A 26,618-nucleotide genomic window follows, 5' to 3' on the forward strand; every position below is an offset into this window, starting at 1 on the left:
GTGGCTGTCATTCACGTTCACAGCAGCCCAGAGAAGATCATGGCGGCTCCCGGGGAGCCCTCGTTGATACAAAGTGCCTCGAGTGCACGTAAAGTCACATGACACTCGCTTCCGGAAGCCGAGGGCGCGTGCGGCTCACGAAGACAATTGGGTGCCAAGAAGGGGAGAAAAGACGTGCTAGGGAAGCGCGCATCCGAAAGGGAAACCAGGAGCGAAGAGGGAAAATGGTGGGGAGACGTGGGAAAGGGGAACGAAGGCAGAGGGTTCGTGGTCTTTCGTAATGCAACAGGTCGGATCACGAGGCCGGACACGAGAGCGAGCCGGTATGCGCGGACAGGAGGGAGTGATGACTTCGTAAAGGCGGAGCACTGTGAAGAGGGAGGGTGCTCATCGAAAGAGAAGGAAGAAAAAGTGGTGGGAAAGAGACCACGCGGGCGCTGCGCTTCGATCCCGGCAGCGTCGTATAAAACGGGGCACGCTTCGGCTCGCTCCGACCGTCGGTTGTTCGAAACGGTGACGGAGTCTCATCCTCGTCAGCTGTTTCGGAGCAACGAGCTTCAAAAGAGACTGGTGCCACTTCACCGTTCGCGCAAGTTTTACATTTTCACCAACTAGTGTTAGCCTCAGAGGGTTCAGAAGGAGGAACGTTGCGTTCGGGTGCGAGTATTCCGATCGAAAGAGTTCATCTTCGACGAGGTGATACGTCTAAAGGACAAACAAGCCCCGATTTTTTTCCACGTGACACGACGATCGACGGGACCTGGTGTTCCAACCTGAACACGGAGTACGACAGGACCTCTTAGAGCCGAATGCGTTACGACAAACAGAACTGGTAAGTCCTTTATGAACTGTCATTTTGATTATGACTGATTGTTACTTATTCGTAATGACAAGCGGCACCGACGTACAGTTTTCTCGCCGCACTTATTCATTTCGGCAACACCGTGGGCATCTACCACTTTGACTCTTGGAAGCTTCTGCAAAGAGCTGTGAAGATTACGAGTGCTTCAGCTCAGCTTCTCTTTTATTATCACTTAGATAAATTCGTTTTCGTAATTGCGGCTGGGCAAAACGCATTTTAGAGCAAGCATGTTGATGTGACCTAGTAAGTAGGTGTAGTGTATTGTCATCTGTTTTTCATTGCTGATATTTTGTCTGACCTCTGTTATTGAGTGCCATTCATAAGTTGACACCTGTACGTATGTATCGCGTTTTTTTGTCTGCTGTGTAACTTCTGAACTACAAATTTAACGAGAGCAACTTAACAAAAAAAACCGAAGGAAACGGTGTAGTGGTCAATTACTGCGGCCGTATGCGTCAGATGAATGGTTTATTCATGGTATACGTACTTATTCGGTATGTAAAAAGCATTACTCGCACCATCAAAGTGCTATTTTCACGACAATATATGCCTGCGTATCTATGGCATACGCTCATATACATAGGTCTTACCGCAATGCTTTAGTCTTTGTGACTAAAGCGAAAAATTTCCGTTTCATTAGCATGCGCAAACCTTCTAAAGACGCACTTGTTCCATGGTCATGAAAATAGAGGCGACCCTAGATACTTGGTGTGTAGTAGTGTCATACGCACGTAGACGTTGCTAAGTCCTGTGCGATTTCATTGATTAACGCTGTTTCGTCTCGCAGCTGAAACGAATAGCAGAGGCCAGGTGCGTGCGTCAGACTAGCACCATCCATATATTCCGCAACCAGTCAAGTTGCTCACAAGAAGTCATCTGCTCTTTCAATGAACTCGTTCAAATAATTTCAGCAAATATTCCGCGAGTTTCTTGGCCATAATATTGAATAGAATGGTATCCTTGTATTACATATGATGAATATAACAGTCATCTTGAATCGCAACCACCTACTTGGAACTTTTTTCCTTCTTTGTAGTGATTTCTTCTTGATTGCGATTTTGCTTTTTTTTGTGCATACTGGAAATTTGGTTGCCGGCAGGAAGTCACTGCTTCGGCAACGAAAATACAATTTTTCGCTCGTCCGACTGAAGTATTTGCCGTATCAAATGTCGTTTTTCTATACACTTCTCAAAGTTTTCAGCTTTCAGTTACAAGTGCAGAGTGGGAAACCTCGAGATCCTTATTTGTCTTTATTCTTTCGAAAACGACGTATAAGGGAAGGCGCTCGCAAGATAAGGCCCAGTCCTGTTGCGGGGAAAAAGCATCCTATTTTTTTTAAATATATATCGTTTTCTCCGCACGAGAAAGAGCAGTCTGGCAACTCCCGCTTTCCTCTATTCTGGTGCGTGAGAAGGGCTCTATGTACGTGTGCCGTTGTGCACCAAACGGCCTAAAGTGCACGCCGCCATGCAAATACCAACATTCGCGCATTCGCGCAAGTCATTAGGTTCCGAAAGTGGAGGCAGTGCCGTCCACTCAGCAAGATAGTGGCACCCACGCAAGAATTGTCTATAGGAAGCTCCATAGCATGCCATCAAAGTTTTCGCTAAAACGATGCATACAGCGTTGTAGTGGAGGATCGCGTTCGCAATTAAAATGTGTGTAGAAGAACGATTCGGCACTTATTGATCACCTCGACTACTCTGACATTTTTGAGTGGGAAGGAAATACAGAAGGGACTTGAACGTAAACACAAAGGTTCATAGTTTCGTCAATGTGACAGGACGACGTAACATACTTTGCCTCAAATACAGGACCACTTGCATCAGGGATGAACGTCATCTCATTTCTCTACTTTCAAAGCAACGCCGTTCTTTAAGTGGTGCAGAATTTCATTCCGCGACAGCCGGTGATGAGTCAATATGCGTCATGTATAGAAAAAAAAAACTTTACATTTGAATTTATGTTTCTTTATTTGTCCAGTATACTTTCAAGTGCCAATATATAGCTTCACTTTACCAATACTCCCTGTGGGAGGTCAGCCACAATCACAGCTCCACTGGATCCTGTACTCACACTTGTTGAAAACCTGTAAATTATTCAATGCAGAGCACTTTTATAAAAGTGTTGAAATATAGATGCGGGTACTCACTTGTGAATCGCAAAAAAAGAAAGAAAGCAACGGTCGTTGAACAAGCGGTGATAATAAAACACCGCAGCCGTTGGCGTCGAATTCCTGCGTTCGCCGTTTGCAGCTTTGTTTTGTGTGCGGCTGTTTCATAACTCATCCACCTCGTTAATAGGCCAGTGGCACACAGCTGCGGCTGGCAGCGTGTCGGGTCGTCATCGCTTGTAGAAGAACAGTTACGACACATTCGCACAAGTCGTACATGAGGTGTGGGTTTTCGCTCAGGCTGACAATGAGCGAACGTGTCATGCGACAACAATTTTCAGCTGATTGTCACGTTTCCCACAAGCGGTTACATTGGGCCCAAAGTATTGGCTGATGAAGAAACCGAATTTGTAGAAGTTGTTGCTTAATTTGTGTGGAGGGGGAGGAAGCGGAGGGGAGGTGGCTGTCATACTTGAACGTTAATTGTTGCTGTTTACCATCTCAAAAAACCACAACACCTCCAGGAAATCATTGCATATCTTCAATATAGTGGTATGTTGCTTCACAATCCGACTGGAGCAAAAGAAAAAAAAATAGCCCCGTATCTGCATGTAATCTGCGAATGTCGTCGAAAGATGTCTTGCGTGTGGAAAGAGTGAGCAATTATTTTGACGTTCCGCGCAAGAAAATTGGTGAATGGTATTTTGGAGGCGCTGCGTTAGAGTGCCTCGAGCGTGCAGCGGAGGCGAACGAGTGCATCAAGTGACGTCACACGTGAAACATGAGCGCCACTTGGCAGTCTCCTTGCAAAACGAAGCGCGTGGCTCTCAGACGGGTGTGCGCGCCCGTCTCAGAGGTGATAAGGTGATAAACGCAAGGCGACGGGTAGGTGCCACCACCATCGCGTCTTATCAAAGCGCTGGAAACGCTCACCTTTTCGTGCAAGCGTTTCCTGGTCAGCGCAGCGTGATAACCACTAGTGTCCTTAAAATTACTTATGTATGCATTTTATAGTAAAAGATGCACATGCAGAATATATACGTGTTGTTGTGGTGCCCAAGACTTGCGCAATAATTGTTTATTGTTGACAATTGCACAAGTATCAACGCTAAATCTTGAGCAACATTAGTGGGCGCTGCGGATGGGGTCGGCCGTTTCAAGAACCCGGTGCTTGAAAGAGTGGACAAACAGACAAATGTACAGACAGACAGACCAAAATTTTTGCGTCAAAAGTCCGAAGAAAGGCTGTCGTCTTTAAAATAAGACAAGGCGGGTTAGGACTTTCTGCTTTCGTCAACAAGCGTGGTTCACCTTCAGAGTGAGCCCAAGCCAGCTGATAGAGCGCAGAGTGGGCACGTCGCGGCACACAGCGGCCACCGTGGTTACTATGCAACTCGTTATGCTGGAACAGGCGAATGAGGCTATAATGAGTGGTTGCTGCGTAGTTTCGAGCATATGCGTCACCTAATTCTCGGTGTTCGACATCATTTGTCGAGAGAAGTGCGCGTGACTTAGGACTGACTTACAAAATTATTTCTAAATGACATCTTGTGTGCCGCGATACAATGTTTGCCTCACGTGCTTTTGCGAGGCTTCACTATCAATCGGCACAATTTTCTTACGATGTAGAAAGAGTGTTACAGAATTCTTTTTAACAAAAGCCAGTATTCCCTAACCTTTACACTAACAAGCAAGAAAAGCGAATATGACTTTATTGTTGTATCACATTTAGCAAAAGAATAATAGCCTCTCCAAGTGTTTGAACGTTAAGTCACGGAAAATTCAAATATACAAACAGTGCTTAACTACGACGGGTTTTTCTCCGCTCTTCCAGTGCTCGCACTGTGGGCATGACTATTGGCTTTAGCAGTTAGAGCTTAAAGCATGCTTGGCAGTCAGAGAATTATCGGTCCGAAATCGGACTCCTGAGTTATCACTCGCAAAAACCATTCCACTTTGAAAGCTTTGTGTTTCATGTACGTATGTGCTGCACACACTCGTGCAGCAAAGAAACCTCTGTGATGAACATAATTTGTCATATATGGCAGAATACAGGAGGGTCTTTGCTTTTTCGCCCCTGTAACATGATGTACATCAACGCTCATCAGATGGGCGTGGCTGCAGGCACATAATAAACGGTATAAAGTTTCACAAGTGCACTGTTTTGTTTATAACGCTTCGCCATCTTCCATGAGATGCAATAATAGCAACATTTGAAGTTTCGGGTGCCAAAACCATGGTATGATAATGAGAGACGCCGTAGTGGGCTCCGCCAATTTAGGTTTGAGGTGCTTTAACATGCACCTAAATTTTAATACAAGGACCCCTCAATTTTCGCCTCTACCGAAAATGCGGACGAGAATCGACCCCGTGAACTCAATGTCAGCAGTATAGTACCATACTACTAGGTTGTATATTTTCTCTTTCTTGATTCTTCCGCCACCTTACGGGTCTCCACAGAACTCAGTTGAATTACTTGTGTCCATGTGTTTCGAGTTGTCGATGAACTTGCACTTATAATTGCTGACTCCCAGGTTAGCTGAATTGGTAAGGCGACCGTTCCAGAGAGGCGATGGTCCCGGATTCAATCCCCGGACCGGGGCTAGCTTTCCGGCAACTAATAAGCTTTTCAATCTGAGAAATCCGTACGGATTTTTTGTGGCTTGACGCCAGAAGCTAGTGGCTGTCTATTTTCCTTTCCTTAGCACCGTGGTGACTTCGTGGAAGTAAATGGATGATGCTGATTGCCCGCGTCTCCTTAAGAAAAACGAATACGTCGTACTCAGCAAAAGAAAACGAAAACACAGAGTGTGCCAAGAAGCACAATCGCAGCGAAGTATTCAAGATGTTAATACTATTGTTCTTTAGCAAAACCAAGCTCGTCGTACGCACCAATAACAGCACACGTCCTGACAACGAAACGTGAACGAATGATTTAGCGCAGGCAAAGCGCATGCTTTCTACAGAAAACATTTTAAAACTTTGTTTTTATAAGTACGTCGCGAACCAGAAACACCTGGTGCTTAAACAGTTCCTACATTTCCGTACCGGGAGCATTTTTCAATAAGTGGAGCGGCGCCAAACAAAGTCACGGCTTAGAGTGAGGGGAGAGGGCAGGGAAACTGTAGAGGAGATGAACGCCTTCTGAAATGTTTCACGCAAGAGGTCCTTACAACAGGCGCTCTATTCCGTAGCGTTTCATGAATAACACATTAAAGAGGAATATGGCGTTGTAGTTTCTATGACGACCGCAACCGACTGCGCTTCAGCCAGCGTAGAAATTATTCGTTACAACATAGATTTGCCTTAGCCTCCTTCTTTGGGTCCACGTGGTCTGAAGTTCAGGAAACGCTGAGTGGCCACATTTTAAAGCATTGACGCTTATATGCTGACGAATTCAGATCGCCTCAAGAAGTTAACAACGATGCATTGTTTAAGCCTATCCGAAACAAACGCCAAAAGCGCAACAATAAGCAAAGCCGCAAGAAACGAAGACTGGGCAAATTCACGTGTCTATGTGTCACCCACGACTCCAATGCCGGCTCAAGGATCACAGCCCCCTGAATTACTTCTGGTAAATGTCGCGAGAAATTCCCCGCGCTAACCAAGGTAGTTGTATGCAGCGGGTTTCACGGAGCGGTGAAAGCTGCGTCTTACAAAGAGCGAGAGCGGGAGAGAAAGGAAGCGAGAAAGAAAAGAAATCGCAAAGAAAACGATGCGCTCTATGTTGACGCTCCTGCTGCACAAAACACAGGTGCGACGGAAGAAAGGGCGTTCCGAGTCAGGCGGCCTTCTGCCTGCAACGTCTCACCCGCCATGGACGCAGCCATGCCACCTGCCGCGCGACCTGCCTGCACGAGGCTTGTGTCGATGATGCTATCGAAAAGACGCGCGTGACGACATTAGTACATCTGGCAAACATTAGGTCTCAAGACTGACCAAAAAAAAAAAGGCGACTCTATTCCCACTGTTCGAGAGGAATACGAAGTACAGACGTGTCTTTTATGGGAGTGCGAAGCGTTTTCGAAGATTTCGTTGTCACGGATCCGCTTTCTTTTCTCACCGCCAGTGAGGCTTGCGGGGTGTTCATGGAAGCGACGAATGTGCGGAGGTGGTCACTATTCGGGTGAGCTTTCATCGCAGCTGCGTATCAATTTTTCTTTACTTATTTCTAGACGTGCGCAGCGTGTTTCGCATCTTGACGTGTCGAATGTTACAAACGTTAGCATATGTTACCGTTCTTTTTTCTCACGACTTGACTGCGCAAAAGGACCGACCTGGGCGTGGCGCACTGTAGCCTAAACGGAACCAGGTGCGTGCTCAAGTAATGCTATGCCGATTCCTAAATGTTCCGTAAGCTTAAGGTGTACTATAACCTTTCTACTTTGCTTGCCATAAAGTGGCATGCATCATTAATAATCTGGTCAGCGTCAGAACTTTCTCATACGCACATTTGGAGCGTAAATCAAGTGCGTGAATACAGGCCATTGCTATTGGGGAGTTGAGCTTAGCTGAAGCTTTTTCTGACGCAGTACCTGTTCGTTCTTTTCATCGACTTCGACTATTCAATGCGAACGAAACCTGTTCACAATACCTTGAACGCTACGCATGTGTCGACACTACCATTCCCCCTCTTCCCCGCTTGCAACCAATGAAATCGTACGGAAGTTTACAATACGGCACCCGCGGTCCTACAGGCCGCAGCAATCATGACGTCAGCCAACTTCAACTTCACCCGCACGCAGCAGCATTACAGGAAACATTTAGCTGAAAAACGTTTCATGAATACTTCGAGCCGAGTGATCACGTGTATCCTTCGTGCTGGTTAAGCCGTAATGAAGAATTAACCCCTCCTTCTGCGTCATTTAGAGTTTCGGGGGTGATCGCGTGATGAATGCATGCATGTCCTTTCTCAGAACAGCCTGCGCATCGCTTCGTGTGAAGTTCATGTGCTGCGTTGGTAGTGGTACATTATAATCAACTATTTTGATTGGAACACACTTAATCTTTCTTTTTTATGACAGTTAACTTTACTATCGTTTTATGAATTGAATGACGTTAACACATGAGGGACACCCCTGTGTTTTTTACAAAGCAGGTCATTATATAGAACTATAGGTTAGCCATGTCCACGTGTTGTCCACGGTGAGAACGTGGAGATTACGTGAAGGAAATGTAACTGACAGAATCTGATCTACCCCGTAGCGACCGCAGCGACAGGTAGCCCACAGAGATTACCTCAGAACTCCCACATGATTGTGCGGTCGTTTCGCTACACAGAGATTTATGGGTAGCGCATGAATCAAGCGCTTCAAGTGCTCGTTCACTTGCTTCACATATTGCTAGCACTTCTCTTTCTATCATTTTCCTTTTTCTTACTTCTTTGAGTTATCTTACGCTTTCCTACGGGCCAGGTACCAAGCAGGAAGCATATCATCCAGTTAACCCGCCTGCCTTTCTTACTTCATTATCTCGCTCTATCACCCTCTCGCTAAATACAAAAGTGGGTCATCTCAGGATTGCAGCTCAGACTAGCATTGTAAACACACTGAGTACGTATTCTGTAGTTCTCTTCCGGCTGAGCTTAGGAGCCTGTTTTTACTATCGTAATTAATCAGACATCTCTCTATAACTCCTTTTCTAGAAACGGCATGGTTTCACTAAGAAACATGCTAGGCTAGGCATCTATCCACTTAACGCATTCTCCAATAAGAAGCTCCGACAAAACAAAATAAAATTTTGAATGCGTTCCAATGGCTACCCGCCTAATGCACCTGAAAAACTGGAGGTGCTTCGGCTAACTAGTAGCGCATTTATCTGAGCTCCTAACGTCAGTTCATTGAAGACGAGGTACAATTCCAGAGTTGTTGAAGTGGGAAATTACTCTTGTCCTTTACTCATACGGCAATGGTAAAAGTTTTTCTTTTCCTTTTCCTTAACAGTCAGATGTTTTTGTTTTTGTTTTCAACATATGAAAGTCCTCGCAAGACGGCGACAAGCTCAGTCGTAATGAAGGTCCACGATTCCTTCTCGTGAATTGTGATTGTCAAGATGGAAACAAATTTCTATATTGTGTTTCTCATGATGTCAACATTTGAATTGTTTTCTGTAATTGTTTTCTGATGCTACTTTAAAACTCGAATTCGCTTTCAGCAACAAAAAAACACATCCGAAAGTTCGCTCCCTGTAATATGCTTTGATGACTTTATACATTTGAAACTAATTAGTCGAGTGAATCAAGCAGTTCTTGCTTCACGAAGAACGAGTCATCCAACCTTGGCTTTTCGTAAAATGTTCTTTTTCAAAGGTCATGTGCTTTTACGTCCATCGTCAGTGAGTCACGCGTGCCAGCACGTGTATTTAAGAAATCTACTTAAGGAGAGGTTGGTGGAAATGCGTGGCGCCGGCTACTCGTCTTCTCTTGCACAGAAGTTGACATCGCATATTAGGTAACAAGCACAAGGCTATACCTAGGTTCAGAGCACAACACTTACGCACTGAGTCCAAGATTTTCATTTAAAAATGTGCTCACACCACACGTAATTTTTAAAAACACAAGTATTCAAGCAAATTGAAATAGCCCCACAAAGTTTACTAAATTACAAAAGGTGATCATGTCTCTTAAAAACTGAAATATTTTGACGAAGGTTTCCGCAAAGATATAGTGAAACACAAGAATAGTGTTGTAAAACATACCGGTTAGCAATAACGCTATTACATTTTATTTTTGGTTTAGTACTTTTGGGACATTTCTGATTCCTCCAGAAAATGAACTACTGCACGCGCAGCAGTGGCTTGTTGGTTTCCTTTTAGCCATGGACCTCAGAGTTCTGCTATTCATGGAGGTCGCTCATTCAAAGAAATTAGTTTTTCTAGTAAAATTTTTTTGACGCTCGTCATAATTTTTACAATGTAGAAAAATGTGCTCAACATCTTCTTCAGCTTCTCCACATGAGCAGGTAAGACTGCCAGCTTTCCTTATTCTATGCTGAAAGGCGTTCATGTAGGCCATGCCAAGTCGAAGCCCATGAATGGCTGTTTCTAACGATCGGCCAACCTTTAATGGCATAATAAAAGTGGTTCTTAGGATAAGAAACGAAAAGTGAACCTCACAGCTAAGTGCGACATGTCAACAGTAGTTCACAGGGGAAGGGGGATGGGTGGTAATAGACTGGAGTGGGGAAAGGAAAATGGAAAGAGCGAGGAAAGAGACCGAAACAAAAAGCGGAGGAGAGGGACGCACAGATCGTCACCGAGATCAAGTGGCGAGAAAACTTCACAATCGCTCACGCAGTTTGCTTCCATCAACTAAGTCGAGCAGCGCAGAGAGTGCACGCTTGATGTGCTCACGGCGATTCTTGGGGAACAGGAGGTGCTAAGATGTTGTCCAAGGCAGGCCGAGATCTCCGTACACTGCGAGCATCACTTGTCTGTTCCCGTCACCAGCCAGAGAAAGAAGCAACAGTTGGTCCAGAGTCTCCGCGACGCCGCAGTCCAGGCAGTGTGGACTGCCACGCCCGGAGTGCCGATGTTTCACTCGGCGGTGTAGTTGTCTCCGACAGAAAATAGCGCAAAGAAACGGGGACACAAGACGAGGACACACGGCACAGGCGCCAAATTAGTGCCTGTGCCGTGTGTCCTCGTCTTGTGTCCCCGTTTCTTTGCGCTATTTTCTGTCGTCACAATGCACCAACAAGCCCAAATTTCGACAGTGTAGTTGTCTCCGGTGCGGAGACGGAGAACTAAACTATGGTCCCTTCTCGGTAATCCCTTGAGAGGGAGATGCCGTGGCGGCATGACCCTCCTGACTGTCTGAGTTGTGTCGTACTACATGTCGACCTACAATAACATTCCCCATGCAATCACCAACCATGGCTATTTTTTTGTTTAGGCTTCTGCTATCGTTAAAAGGTGGCTAAAGATAGATGCTAAAGAACACTAGAAAAAAAAGAAGCCTTTTAACTCTCCCTTTCTCCTTCAACCCCTTATTTCCCAACCCCAGTGCAGGGTAGCATACCAGATACTAGCATCTGGTTAACCTCCCTGCCTTCCTTTTTGTCGTTTCTCTCTCTCTCTCTTATACCGATGTCACCTGAAAATAAAACGTTCTTGGGAACTTCATCGTTTTCATTGAGAGAATAGCCGTTTCGTCGCAAGGACGAAGTAGCGAACTTGACAACAACAAATGACGAAGTAAAGCGAGGGGCTAACTCTTTTGCATCCTATTGCGATTGGGCCCCTTTGGTCAAAGGTCAGAGTTCGCAGTTTCTGCTCGGGCTACGAAGCCCTCCAACCCTAATCACTCCCCCCCCCCACCCAATACTCCTTCAACCCGATAAAAAACAAAAACAGATTGGGCATTCCCACTCTCCTTGAGCAGCGATCAATGACAGGCCCTGTACGCGAGGCACTGTTAACGTATGCATCCTAATTAGGGTGACGCGACTAAGATCACTGGACCGTTTCACCTCTATTTTGGCCGTGTTTGACTTGCATTCTATTACTCGCACAAAAAGCATAGGATGCGTGAGGTGATGCTAATATATAATACTTCATACAAACATTGAAGCCAATGCTGATGACAAAGCCCCACCTACCCTTATTTGTACTAGCCCCACATTCTTGCTGTATTCTTCACCAATTAACCACTTCAAATTGTAATATTGGTGCTCGTACTTTGCAGTAAAAAAATTAACTCAAGATATGGAGAAAAACGCGGCAGTTATAAAAGGTATAAATAACATTTTAAAGTCTGCTTTCATCAAAGTGCATGGTTGCTTCCTAAGCACTAGAACAAGATCTCAATCTGTATTAAGTACTATAAACCGCTTTTGATGACCTAGCTTTATGGCGAATTGAAAAAAGTGAATTCACGAAACACACTATAACATATGCCACAATTTTTGTTTTATTTCTGTGCGGAAGAACGCAGCTGTTCTGCTTTTCTTCCAAGGCACTTACGAATTATGTATATATTTTTATTTTTTTGAAACTCTTTTTATCAGGAACGCTTGTTAAAAGGTTGAAGCTCACGTTATAGAAATTCTAGTCGAATCTCAACCGTAGTAAGGAGTCTAACCACCACAGGAATATTTGTCCAACGTTATATTGGTTGTCCTTTTGCCATTAGCTGCACAAATGTGTATCAGGTAGGCATTATGACACTTTTTCCTGGATAGTCAATTGTTATGTCCGCAGAGTATTCGATGCTGCCACTTCCTCGTTCAGTTTTTCTACAATAGCACAATTTTTCTTTGTAGTTGTTTATGTGTACCTTTTGCGACTTGTTATTTATAACCGCTCAAATGTTAATGGCAGGTCAACGCTTTCTACATTTCTTGCTGAATAAACATCCTGGCTTTCTAGTACAATGTCCTCTGCTCTTTTTGAATTGAAGAAACAGACGCACCCCTGATAAATTTTGGGAAATGTGCTATAACTTGTTCTTTTCCTCAGTCAGCAAGCTCCAACTTCAGCTGAACTTTCCTAGGGGTACCTATATGTATATGAGTACTCACTGGGCCACTCACCCTTCTGCGTCGTGCTTGATACCGCACATAGCTCAAACAATCCGATTTCGAGTAGCACGAAATTTCAGAGTTTGAAGGTTCGATAGTTAACGCACTTCGAATGTTTGTTGTCAAATCAAGGTTCCGTAATGCACTTGAAGGAATGCGCTTTATACTCCTGCATACATTGAAGGGGTAAACTTTCATACGCTATATGCTGAAAAAGTTGCGGGTTCGAGTCCCGAAGAATAATTTAACTGATGGCTTCAAATCATTATTCACTTCACGGCCTTTTCTATTTCTCATGTACGCACTTTGTGTGACACCTCAACTATTCTTTTAGAAAAGGCGTCACGTTCTGAGTAGCGTTACCAACAGACAAAGACACAGATTTGCAAGAACGAATGGTTGGGTAAAATTATTATTCATCAAAGCGACAAGATATCTTTAATGACAGTTACAGGCCGGTAATGTCGCTTAATAATTACGAGCACCTAGTTGCAGTGGGCAGTCGACATAGGGAAAAATATGACACAAATATCAGTGGCATGTTTTAATGCGACCTTTAATTCACCCACAGAGGTACTTTGGACCAGGTCTGGCGAATCAACCCTCACTAATCTAGGAATGTTCGGCGAGAGTGGAAAGTCAGTGGTCATGCACATTATAAAAGCGTACCACTTCTAATAAAAACTGGAAGCTCTTGCTTCAAACGAAGGAATAGCATTCGCTGGGAAGACGCCGATGCGCTAAGCGTGACATCGTGTTAACCGTGGACAACTCTAAAGCCCTTTCCGATAAAATTCTCGAAGTATACGCAGCTCGCTCAGTAAAATTTGGCTTTTGTGAACTTGAAAGAAGACTTCACCATGACGAACTCGTCTCAGATCTCAACGCCCTAGGGGGCTCCTGTGAGTGCGCGTAAAAGATGTCAGCGGAATGAACTGGAGAATGAGTCAGCATTCCTTGTTATTGTTTTTACTTTTTGCGGGCTCTTCCTACACACTAGAGGAGCGGCGCCAATCGAGCCAGCTTTGTTGATTGAAGCATCCTGCGAGGCTTCTGCGAAACAACCTCATTAGACGTTTGGTGTATTCAAGAGCCAGAAAAAAAAAACATATTGTAAGCACTAATACAAATAGCTGAACAAATCATAACAAAATATCTGTGGGTTTTACGTACATAGAAACGACGTGATCTACATGGCATGCCATAGCGGAGGACTGCGGAAATTTCCACGGTCTGTTGTTCTTTGAAGTGCGCTTATATTGCACTGTACACGAGCCTCTAGAACTTACCCCCATCCAAGTTCTACGATCATGGCGAGAATCGAACCCTTGACCTTCTGGTCAGTAGCTATGCACCGTAAACACCAAAACCATGGCGGATAGCGAGCACGCCACTTGGTTCTGCCAATAACGTGGTATTCGAGTATACAGTCAGAATAACGAAGGCTGTAGTCACGGTGCAGTGTCTTGCGATTCGACGGCAGCAACAGATCTCACACCCCAGCGCAGAAAACAAGCGAAACTGAGCCGTGGTCGCGAAAGATGTGAAAGCGACGGGCGCGCCTCAACTCTCGTTATGTGGAGGAACCGTCAACCGCGATAAAAGGAAGACGCCTGGACGAGTTCATTTTCTTCTTGGCCCTAGTGGTCGCTGTTGGCGACACTGTGGTGTCCAATAAAGATCCACGTAGCGCCACTTGGTCAATGAACGTTGCCTCTAATGTACTATGGTTTCTATTATAAGGCTACTAAAGTTGCCAAGTTCTTCAGGTTTCAGCCAAGTTTTTAATGAAAAGCGCCAACGTGCGAAAACATTATTGTGCTCGTGCGTATGTTAAGCAATGCTTCGAAACAATTGTTTTTATTTCTCAGAATATAATGGCTCAAGTAAGCTTTCACTCTGAGTTGATCTAGCTTTTGTCGAAAAAACTTGTTATGCCGTAATAATTTATATTTTCTCCGTGGTTTATTGTGTCGTCTTAGTTGAGAAATGAGTTGGTCCTGTGGTTGTGAACCAGGTGCTTTTGCATCATGGTTTCATCTATGGCTACAACTTTTTTTTCTTCACAGTCAATCTTGACTTCTATAAACATCATCACAAAGCATCGAACCACACAAAAAACAAACTGCTTTAATTCATTGATTCATTGAAGTACCTTTATTGCGAGTTAGTTTTATTGCTCTCTCTAATAATAAAACTGCTGGTTAATAAGTCTTCAGCAGGTATTCGTAACCACGTGCTTCCCTCTGACTAGAGATATAGTGAACCAAGCACCATTCAGGTATACTCGTCTGCGTCTAAAGGTCAAAGGCAAAAACAAAAGGTGACAATGGTGTAGGCGAACAAGCAAAGACAGACGTTCCAAGTGCCTGCGTCATCGTGTACCAGCGAGCATCAATACAAAAAAGCTTTCCCGCGGAAGCACTTATCGTTCCCACATCAGTCGGTAGTGATCGTTTCAGCATTTGTTTACAGTTTGAAATCAATTAAGGCACCCCACACGTGAGGTTATACTTCCGAAGTGCGTTCGAAGCGCGCGCTCAATCATAGCTTGTGCGTGTCTGCTCTGCGTCTTCTCCAAGTTGACGCGACAAATTTAGTGAGTAGCCTTGGTTCTTTTGTTTTGTCTTGTATGTTTCTTTTTTCAGCGTTGACATTTCTTAAACACAAGGTGAAAGCAGCAGATACATATATAGGGGCGTGTTAGCCTGCATACTTCAAACGAAGACGTTTTGAGGCGCAGCAAAGTTCGGAAGCGAGGCTGCTCAATTTGGACTGTCTTGACCTCAAGGTCTACCCGGCGTTCATTACCGTTATGCCTTCCATCACGAGATTTTTCTTCCGCTACAGGCATCTCCTGTGAGTCGTGTTTTCATGCCATTTTGTTCGAGTCTCCACTTATTTGTTACCACAATCGTCTTGGTCTCATGAACATCTTTTCATTACCCTCGGCGTCAGTCGTGATAACGCCCGGCACACCACGAAAGCTCCGACACCGCATACGAGCAATCTATAATATACAACGCTTTTTTTTTGTACTGTTAGATTGTGCCATATTCATATCATCGTAATCCAATGCACCTGCTACATCAATTTTTCTGTGATAATTAGACAAGGAAACCGTACGCTGTCAAGCTATAATTCTGAAACGTAACGAGCTGAACGAGGCTTTAGGACATGTACAGGAACTCTGTAGTAACTAACATTATTATCAAATAAAAAGCCAATCGCACGACCCAAGTTCGTCGCAATCGCGGAAGTATGCGCTGGCTTCATTATGAAAGAATGAAGTAAATTCCACTAAGTGTACCACCCACGGGGCTTTTGAACGTGTTGTATTATAGTCATGCGTGATGCCACTTCTGCGCATGGCAGTATTGTGTTTTGGTGCCCACAGAGCTTCAAGGAGTGATTCTATGAAGGCTGTAATGATCTTCGTGCTGTAATGTTAGTTATTTATTATTTTCTGTTAATGCTCTGAATAAATTAAGCAGATGCTTGGTAAAGCAGGCCTTAATAAAGTGTTTGTGCGTCAAACACTTGCAAACATGCAATTAAAAGTGGCTGAACTCACCTACTCTTTACAATATTGCTTAACACTATTTCTGCCCTCATGACGTCAATGAGTACAATGGTTCTGCACATTTAGGCGCTGTGGTTCTGAGAGTCGCTTCTTGCGCCACCTATTAGCCACATCTCGGATGCAGTCAAACAACTAACGATGATTATTATGTGGTGTTTAACGTCCCAAAACCACCATATGATTATGAGAGACGCTGTAGTGGAGGGCTCCGCAAATTTCGACCACCTGGTGTTCTTAAACGTGCGCCTAAATCTGAGCACGCGGGCCTACAACATTTCTGCTTCCATCGAGAATGCAGCTGCCGCAGCCAGGATTTGATCCCGCATTTGCGGTTCAACAGCCGAGTACCTTGGCCACTAGACCACCGTGGCGGGGCACAGCCAAAAAACTACCAGTGTACCCAAGAAAATTTTTTCATGCATATGCACTCTAGCATTGTCTGCAAATGTGGCGTCTGCAACTCATTGCGTCTACAACGAGCCGAAAGGAACATTCAGTGACTGAAGCGACAGCACGGTGATTGTAAACGGCTGCAGCACTATCTAGCCATATTGTCAGCAGGCGGAGCCCAGCCCCGTGCGAGGCCATTCATTCGCGGAGAAAGGAGACACTCGGAATGGACCTCGCGCAGGAAATTTAGAAACCGACAGTCATAAAAAAAATTGAGGCAACTTCCATGTACAGCTATGAAGCCTGAAGAAACTGCGGAGTTGTTTCATTTAGGGTTTTCTTTTTTTTCCTCGTTCTTTTCTTTCTTTTTCTCTTACCCTATATTTTCGGTCCTTTCTCATGTCTTTATCACTACTTATTTCATTTCATTTTCTTCTCATTTTCCCCACTTCTCTTACTCAATATCTAGTTATCACTGGCTTCTTGTTTATCTTTCTTTTCTATGCCTGAATTCACATACGTTATGACACGCGATTACAGCATACAACATGCGGGACTCCTATAGACTGCTCCACACTAAGATCATCAGTTTACTCGAAGAACAAGAGGAAGGAGACTTCTCTCTGGTGGCAGTGCGAGCTCAACGTGCTACTGATGGTTATCATATGCGAGTTTTCACCTGCGTTACGCCAGGTGATGACAGCATGCAACAGCCCAGGCCCCTGAAGTGTGCCGCACTTTGAAATACTTCAACAGAGTGATAGGTTCCAGTGACGCGATACGCACGCTTTGGTCGGCTCGCTTGGGTTGCGCCTGCTGCGGAGACCTGGTGCTACCTAGGATGGCCCGCGAACTGGGCCCCACGAAGCGCGAGGGGTGATGTCGGAGGAGATTGACTTGCCGAGGCTAAGAGAACCAAGTAGACGCTTTGCTCCCCGTCCATCTGATGATGACATGGTTGCACAATGAGCCAATTAACGCCCTCGCATGCGTGCAGCGTAGACGTCGATTGTAAGAAACAACCTCACTAAATCATCGTGATTGTATACTGCGTTGAATGTAATGAAGCTTAAATAGACTTTTCTCCAGCAGACACCTACATAACAAGTTTTTAATTGTTTTACCTGGACACATTGAAGGTCATTCAACGCGCACGTAGAAATTGTGCCTTTTATATCTTCGTTTATTTAAAAACTGCACAAATCTGGTGTATAGTAATTAGCAACAAAAATTGCAATAACAGTTGAATACATTCGGATGAAAAAGAATGCCACTGGGAGCATAGTAGTGTAGAATGCTTTCATTGCGGACTGACCAAACAAAAAAAAAGAAAGAGTACTTGGCATGAATTCTGCCGACACATTGGCGAAAAATGTTAATTCAGTCTTGTAGGGCAGTCTAAAACTTCTTGTGGAAGTGAATTGTATTCCCTTGAATTGAGCATGGGTACAAGATGTCAATTTTAATATAGGAATATTCTAAGAACTGATTCTCTATCACAGCCCCGCCGCGGTAGTCTAGTGGCTAAGGCACTTGGCTGCTGACCCGCAGGCCTCAGGATCGAATCCCGGCTGTGGCGGCTGCATATCTGGTGGAGGTGGAAATGCTGTAGGCCCGTGTGCTCAGATTTGGGTGCACGTTAAGGAAACCCAGATGGTAGAAATTTCCGGAGCCCTCCACTACCGCGTCTCTCATAATCATATGGTGGTTTTGACACGTTGAACTTCACATATCAATCAATTCTCTATAACAGCCTGTGACCGAGAGAGCAGTCACTTATTGTGCGTATTAAAGTGTAACAGCGTAACAGCAATGACTGATTTAGTATTCTCATGGGAGTTCTAAAGCTACCTGTGAAATGACATGCTACGTTATACTGAAGGGCGTTATACTTCTTACGATGTGCTCCATTTACAATATGAAAGTGTTTCCATTAAAGTTTTAAGGGAAGTCAGACAATTACAAATATATTGAGTTGGGAACAGCAAATTACTTCGCGTGTCGTTATGTGTTGAACTACTCTTTCGAGCCCGGCTTGTGAAAAGTACGCTCATTTTATGGCAATATAGGTAACCAATGTCACTGATGCTATGTCTCCTTGTCAAAACCAGATGCCGCTGCTTTACAATGACCGAATAGGTGCTCACTCAGTGGAGACTTGAGAATTGACACCTCCTTGTATTTTCTGAGCTTGCCAGCAGTTGTGCTGCCCAGTAAACTTGCCATGTGTACTCCTCAACTCAGTTGTAAAGTAGAACAACAAAACTAGCGTTGTTTTTATTGTGCAGTGCAATGAAGACAACATACTGGTTTTTCGAACTTGCGGAACTCTTTGTCAGCAATGGTGCTACGCTTTTTTTTTAGCATTCCTAATAAGGCCAGCTGTTTCGCGGGTCCTCAGCTTTGCGCAAGTTGCAAACAGCGTTTATCTCGGCCTCTGCTTTCAGAGACAATGCCTTTCGGCATCTACAGAGCAGGTTTTTTATGTAATTCGGCGCGCTTCTAATAACGGTGAGCAAAAACGCTTCGATCAGTTCGAACAAAAAGATTCTTATTCGTTTTGTCTTTGCTTTTTCTTTCTTTCGCGGCAACGTACACACTTCAAGAAGCAGTTTTCGTACTCGTTCTATAAAGGCAGCCAACCTGCCGCTGCAGACTCGGAGGAGTTCGCAATGGACCAAGAGAGTGCAGCTGTTGCCGATAGGGCTCCCGAATGAATAGACCCTCGCAAGACGAGCGCTGTCACATATATTCAGCGTTTGACGGAAACAGCTTCCCTCCTCGTTAGACCAGCTGCTCGGGCCCGCTCGTGTCACGACTGTGACGTCATCCTCACCTCAGCCAACTGCATCTCGCATTCCCGCGGAGGAACGGTATTGAGCACCGCGCGGGCTTAGCTCGAAACGATAACTGGGCTTCTGGCTCGCTCATTACGTCATATAAGTCACGGGTACTGACGGAAGATGGACAAAGATTTCGAAAAGTGGTGAGTCTATAGCACCGTACCCTGCAGTGCGAGGTAAAAAACGAGCTACAACGTTATCTTTCGGTCACCATAGACAAACGAACGAACAGATGCCGTTAACCTGGCCGAGATTGAAAAAAAGAACATATGGATTCGCATTTTTCATATTTGTAGCAGACTAGAGGTTAACCACTACGCACTGACTGAATTATAGTCATCCCTATAGCTCCATAGCATTCACTCAAAGTGTAAGAATGACACAGCTGTTGGCTGTCTTACTGAGGCTACCTCTTTGATTTGGCTATCCTTGAATCCCGGCTGCGGCGGCTGCATTTCCGATGGAAGCGGAAATGTTGTAGGCCCGTGTGCTCAGATTTGGGTGCACGTTAAAGAACTCCAGGTGGTCGAAATTTTCGGAGCCCTCCACTACAGCGTCTCTCATAATCATATGGTGGTTTTTGGACATGAAACCCCACGTATTGATCAATTGATTTTGATTTCCGTCTCCTTGTGAAAAAAAAAAAACTTCCTTCAGCATTGGTCACCTGATTCCCAGTTGTGTTTTTTGAACGCGATAGTGTAAGAGAGCTCGGGTCGCATAATTTCCACCGTCGGCGTCAGCACCATTTGTTATGAGAGAAAAATCGTCCGTTAGCGAAAAATTGAGAAAGAAGCAAATAAAATAAAGAATAATACTCAGGTCCCATTAAGGATTGAACCAGGGCTGGTCGCGTGGCAAGCAGGTGATCTACCACAAAGCTACGACGTTACTTGCGGCTGCTTCAGGAAAAAAAAACACTACATAAATGCCATGTAATGGAAAGAGTCTCCTTAACGTATTTTGTTCGAGAGGTGTCACGACAAAAACGAGCCCATTTGGCGGTTTGTAGGCGCAATTGGCAGACCATCAAACTACGTCGAAAAAGGCCGGGATAGTGCATTCATTGCCATTAAAACACACAGGTACTAAACAAAAAAAAAACAAGTGTACTTCACTGTTAACCACGGTATGTTTCAAAACAGCATTTTCGTGTTTCACTACGACATTTTTGGGAAAACCTTTCTGAAAACAGTTCATTATTTAAGCGACAAGATCACCTTACACATTTTATTGATCTCTCACGTTTTCTGTGAACACTTAAATTGGCATGATCACTCGTGTTTTTACAAACTCAGTGTGGTGCGGACACATTTCTATGTAGTGTGGACACATTTCTGTGTGGTGTGGACTCTCAATGTTGAAAAACGTGAACTCATTGTGTAAGTGTTGTGCTATGTACATATATATAGCCTTGTGTTTGCTACAAAATGTGCGATGTCGACTTTTGTGCAAGAGGAGTAGCCGGCGCCACGCATTGGCACCAACCTCTTCTTATCTACATTTAATTAAAGAAAAACTTTCAAACTGCTCGAAAAATGAACAACTATGACCATCTAGAGGAAAATATGTCATGTCTTTCTAAAGGCGTTGATCAAGCAAACAGCAAACGCTAGATATTGTGCTGCCATGTCTCAGGCATTTTGAGACTAAGATGGCGAGCGCGCGGCGTGTATCTTGGAGGCCATTCGACTCTTGCTTTAGATCAAAAACCTGTATGTGCCATATGCGCGTGCGCGTGTGTGTCTGCCTGTGTGCCATCTGTGAAACATTGTGAAAAGCATGTTTCGCCTACAGCAGAGCGCCGTTCTAGCAGAGGAAAGTGGCCACACTGCACAGTCACTACATTACTATAGATATGTGGCGCTTGCGCGAGCGCTCATTTGTGTGTGTGTGTGTGTGTGTGTGTGTGTGTGTGTGTGTGTGTGTGTGTGTGTGTGCATGTGTGTGTGTGTGTGTTTGTGTGTGTGTGTGTTTGTGTGTGTTTGTGTGTGTGTGTGTTTCTGTGTGTGTGCGCGCGCGCGCGCGTGTGTGCGTGTGTGCATGTGTGCGTGTGTGTGCGTGTGCGTGCGTGTGTGCGTGTGTGTGTGTGTGTGTGTGTGTGTGTGTGTGCGTGTGTGTGTGTGTGACAAACGTAATAATAAGTATGCACTTAGGGGTTCAACGGCACACAAGGGGCCGGATTTCGCTGTAGTGTTCAACTCTTAAATGCGAAGCTTAAGAGTCCCCCATTTCTTTTTATTTTTCTTCTCTTCAAATTTTTTCCGACAGTGGTGATTACAAGTCCCGAGATATGATTCCGCGTACCTAGTCCCAGTGCTATCACAGCAGTGTTGCTATGCTGCTCCTTATGACCTCCTAGTGCCTTCCACATGAGACTTATTCGCCATCGTTCAAGAATCGCAAAGCGGGTGCTCGTGAAGGTCGTATCATTGTATACTGTTAAGGCATAATAGCCAAAAATATGGACGCTGAGAACACGGGACACAGCGCTGGCACGTTTGTTGCGCTGTTCTGCCACAAGTTTTATGAATGAATCAGCCCATTTTTACTTCGTCAATATAAACCTTTCCGAAAGTTTCTTACGCCTTACCCAAGTTAACTGACTGCAATGTATCTGACCATGCATATTTTATTGGCTACGCAGGTACTCTCAGGTGTCGGGGGAATCGCTCGAGGATAGAAGGGATTCTACCGCGAACCTCTCCAAGAGCGAGCGCCCAAAGCGTGGTGGCAAGAAGAAGCACCAGCAGCGCGACAACGAGCACACACACGACATGCCGACCTTAAGCGGACTTCACCTGCCTTCCTCCAGTCCCACCGGCAACGGCGGAATCGCTGCTCCCGGAACCTGCCAGCCATCGACCACAGTCCGCATCACCGTGATGGGAGCGGCCCGCGTCGGCAAGTCTTCGCTCATTCAACAATTCCTGTACGGCCGGGTGCCGAAGCAGCACAACGCCACCGTGGAGGAGCTGCACCGGCGAGACTACGGTGCCTCCAACGGAGGGCGCCACAGGCTCACCCTGGAGCTGCTGGACACCAGCGGGAGCTACCAGTTCCCGGCCATGAAACAGCTGGCCATCACAACGGCGCAGGCATTCATCTTAGTCTACGCTATCGACGACATGGAGTCCTTCGAAGAGGTGCGTGATCAATTCGAATCGTCAAAAAAGGCGAATTATCGCGCTCGACGGTGTACGCAATTTCCGCAGCCGCGCATAGAAACCGCACGGATGGTGAAAAACCAGGACTGGACAGAGCGCTCACCGATTCACCATTAATGTTATTCTCTCAATTATTTGTTTAATGCGAGGGCTTATTCACCTCAATGTGGGTTCTTATAGTCTTGTTGGAATCCGATGGTAACACCGTATAAAGCCACCGTAGTAAGGTATATAGTTGGGGCCACGCTGATTATGTGCTTGTTTGCGGGTATAAATTGGAAGCAGCAAGCACAGGACCGGGTTAAGTGGCGGAACATGGGAGAGGCCTTGTCCTGCAGTGGACGTAGTCAGGCTGATGATCATTATTATGTTCTACACTGGGAGCTTTCCTGAGAAGCAGTCATCGCAAATGCTTGATAAAGCCAGAAACAATCCTATTCAACGGTTGTTTAGCCCATTGATAAGCCAAAGATACTAAAGAAACTTCTGTTGCTTGGCAACAAGAAATGGCCCCGCGCGGTGGTCTAGTGGCTAAGGTACTCGGCTTCTGACCCGTCGGTCGCGGGATCGAAAATGTTCGCCTTTATCAAGCATTTTCGATGGAGGCCGAAATGCTGTAGGCCCGTGTGCTCAGATTTGGGTGCCCGTTAAAGAACCCGGGTGGTCGAAATTTTCAGGGCCCTCCACTGCGGCGTCTCTCATAATCATGTTGTATTTTTTGGACGGTAAACTTCGCACAGCAATCATCGCAACCATAATTCTGAAGAAGCGTAATAATTACAATAACTAACTATGCGCATTAGGCTGGATTTTGCAGAATTAGTGATACATTCTCAGTAGCGAAAGCTTAGCACCTGAGCAGCTGTCCTGAATAGCGCGGAAGGCGAAGTCACTTGTTCAGCTGCCTCGGATTTTAAAAATGTATTTCATCGAACCCCAAGAAAAAATTGCCCAATAGGTAAATCACTTCTACGCATGTGACGTCACTGTCCAGGTCGGCGCGAGCGTCACACGAGGCGCGATCGATATTGTAATACAAGAGCCTCCAGTGCGTCATCGTTCCATCAGTGTCCCAATTTCTTGATTACTCTTTTTGTGAACTGCGTCGCTGAAAGACGTTACACCTTGGCGCAAAAGCATGTGATGTTTCTTTTCCAGACCTGTTATTGAATGGCGATATCTTCGAGAATTATAATTATACAGTTTTTCCTTGACGCAGCAGCATTGAAAAAATACTTATTTTTCTTTCGCAGGTCCGTCGCCTTCGAAGTGAAATCCAAGAAGCCCGCGCCGAACTCGGCAAGGGCATGCCCCCGGTCGTGATCGTGGGCAACAAGTCCGACCTGGCGTTCAGACGCACCGTGGGTTACGAAGTTGCGGAGACCGTCGCCACAATCGACTGGGAACACGGCTACGTCGAGTGCTCGGCCCTCGAAGGTCTCAACGTGACGCAAGTCTTTCACGAGGTTCTCATGCAAAGCAAGCTTCCCGAGGTCCTCTCCAACTCAAACCGGCGGCGACAGTCGTGCCCCGCACAAGTCCACTCGCACAAAAGGTTGTACAGCAACGGAGCAAAGAGGCACAGCTGCATCATCTCGTGAACTGTCTTTCGTGAACGTTTACGTCATGCACCCGTGGAAGAAAATGTTATTGTGCTTGTCAAATTAGCGTCGCAAAGTTCAGAAACAAAACTTCGTAACACGTTGATCAGACGACGTCATTTAGAAGTGGAACGTTTTGTTTTCGCAAGGTATAGGCCCAAATACGGAGCAACTACCTATTCATATCTAACAGCTGGCGCCTGGATAGATTGGATATCTTAGCGTTCCGCGGCGCGTTTGTGAATAAGTGTGGTACAAAGATTTCTTCGTGAGACTGTTGGCTGATCATCTCAGAAAGATGAGGCGCGAAACGCCTGCCTTCCTTCTTGGAGGACACGGATATACAGGGTCTTTCACCAAGATTCCTTGCGGAGAAGCAAATTCATCAGCCAAAACTATATCAGGCGTCCGAGTGAAATTTTTTTCTCGTAATCCTGAGAAAGACAAAAGTACAAACATTCAGTCAGAACGTCCACGGTGATGCCTTAGTGAGCCCCAGATTACAGGGTATCCAGAGTAAAGTACACGCACTTGAAAGACGCACGAACAATGCTGATTCACGCCATACTTTTTGTGAATAGAATTCTGGTTCTACTTGAATGTAATGTAGCTGGGCATATATTTATGGCGCTATGATAGACGCGGTGGATGTGAACAGCCAGGTGACATGTACAAAAAGAGCGAATGCCTTATTTAATCTAAATAGAGAGAAATACGGACTACAGGCAGGGAGATTAACCAATCTTTGTAAACCTACACGAGGGAAGGTGAAGCAAGGAAGGCTAATAGAGAAGGATGCGTAATATAAACGGCCAACACCCGCTGTTTTCATTTCATAGAGAGATAAGCACTTGTACGTCCGCATTGAATTTTTTGATAAGGTCACTCACTCTCTGCTTCAGTGACAGCTACCTTCACAATACCTTGGCAACGTTTACGATTGTACAGATGCCGAACAATCAGTTTCCTTTTTGTCTTTGTACAGCGTGAGATGCGCTGTCATTCGATTCTCACTCTTTCTTCGAGAGTGCACTTGTGTATTTCTGAATGTCCTTGTTTTCGGAGTTATTGTTGGTCGTGTCACTTCACATTTGTGTATGTGTACGCTTGAGGCATTTGAAATGATTTCTCCAGGTCGTTTTGCAGTACTGTTTACGCGAAATACTTCTTGGGCATTGTACTCGTACTAACGCCTGCCTCTGCTAAATGTTCCGTCAACATTACGAGTATGATAGGCAGCGAGATAATGCGCATGCGCAATCTACTGGGTCACCTTTATGCTTTCCTGGAATAGTGCTCTGACGCGATGTCACAGCAAATGGCTGCTGATGCGAGTATGTTTTTGTTTCCCGTAGATGAAACACAAACAGAAAGCCTGTACATTTATATTAGTAGAGCAGAAACAAGATCGATGCTTGAAAAGACGAAAGATCTTTCGATAGGGAGCGCAGCTGCAGCGAACATTTTGACAAGTGGTCTTGTGTTCACGACATCAACAGTTAACTGCTGTCATGTGGAAGACAAGACACCTTCTTGAAACGTCCTCTACAGCGGCATCTCCGCTATCTGTGTTCAAACACATCTTTTATCTATTCCACAAAACGCCGTCATGCTAATTTCAGAATCACAATAACAACGGAGTTGGAAACGCGCATTTAGAAAGTCAGGATAAATAGTTGTGTGAAATAGAGTGAAGTTTTTATGCTGCGCCAGCTTTCGCCTCGAAAACTTTGCGTCAGTGTAACTTCAGGGACACACGTACGTACCACAGCCATTGTCATTCTCCCCGCTTAGATGTGAATGTCAGTGTTTTTGTTGTTTTTGTTCTGGTTGTGATTGTACTGCATTTGCTGCATTGTTCTTTTCGGAGCATGGAGGCTCGTATCTACATACAAGATCAAAACGTTTCTGTTGTGCACATCAAAGTAAGGTATACATGTATATACACAGGGCTACTGCTTATCACTGAATCTTCACTTACCTGCTGTATGTATATACACACCCTGGAAACCACCTTTCTGCTATTTAAGGAACTTGTATTTTTATATACTGTTAAAACTGTCCTGTGATTGTAATATACGGTCCTGTCTCCGCAGTATTTATTCAGCAAAATATAATATCTGCTTTCACTCTGTCTTTTCCTTGCGCACACTCAAAGAGTCTTCCAATAAATAAATTCTGAAAAACAATTGTATACTTTGTTTACATATGTTTAGGAGGCTTGATATGTCGTGTGGAAAAGTACCCATGGTTTTAATTATCACAATTTATGGCTACGTAACGAACATACATTTGTTTCCATCATCATAATTTCTGATTTTATCAATGTGTTATTAAATCAAACAAGTAGACGAGAGCCAAAGTTGTCAATAGAGATTAAACTCATGGTGACATGACGTAGGTTTTTTGAGCAGTTAGGCATATACCTGACATAAAACTAAAGAGTTCAATACCTCGTCTGAATCCATAAGTACTGTACGAGTAGGAATACAATCAAGATCTTTCAAGCAGAAGGTATTGCGGGAGACTGCGTTCAAAACA

General features: G+C 44.9%; 1 protein-coding gene across 3 annotated transcripts; it reads left to right on the forward strand.

The window, feature by feature from the left end:
- Window positions 1-510: 510 nt before the first annotated feature.
- On the forward strand, window positions 511-26,266 carry LOC119179674 (ras-related protein Rap-1b). Of its 3 annotated transcripts, none has more exons than XM_075869082.1 (3): window positions 511-832; window positions 21,957-22,455; window positions 23,730-26,266. In XM_075869082.1, the coding sequence occupies exons 1-3, from the start codon at window positions 810-812 to the stop codon at window positions 24,075-24,077; spliced, it is 870 nt and encodes a 289-aa protein (XP_075725197.1). In that variant the 5' UTR covers window positions 511-809; the 3' UTR covers window positions 24,078-26,266. The 3 variants fall into 3 exon arrangements, with proteins under 3 accessions (XP_075725197.1, XP_037286693.2, XP_075725196.1); XM_037430796.2 differs by lacking the exon at window positions 511-832 and adding an exon at window positions 6,781-7,101; XM_075869081.1 differs by lacking the exon at window positions 511-832 and adding an exon at window positions 15,226-15,352.
- Window positions 26,267-26,618: the final 352 nt, after the last annotated feature.

This window comes from Rhipicephalus microplus, chromosome 7 (assembly GCF_043290135.1).
Source record: "Rhipicephalus microplus isolate Deutch F79 chromosome 7, USDA_Rmic, whole genome shotgun sequence".
Taxonomy (NCBI): domain Eukaryota; kingdom Metazoa; phylum Arthropoda; class Arachnida; order Ixodida; family Ixodidae; genus Rhipicephalus; species Rhipicephalus microplus.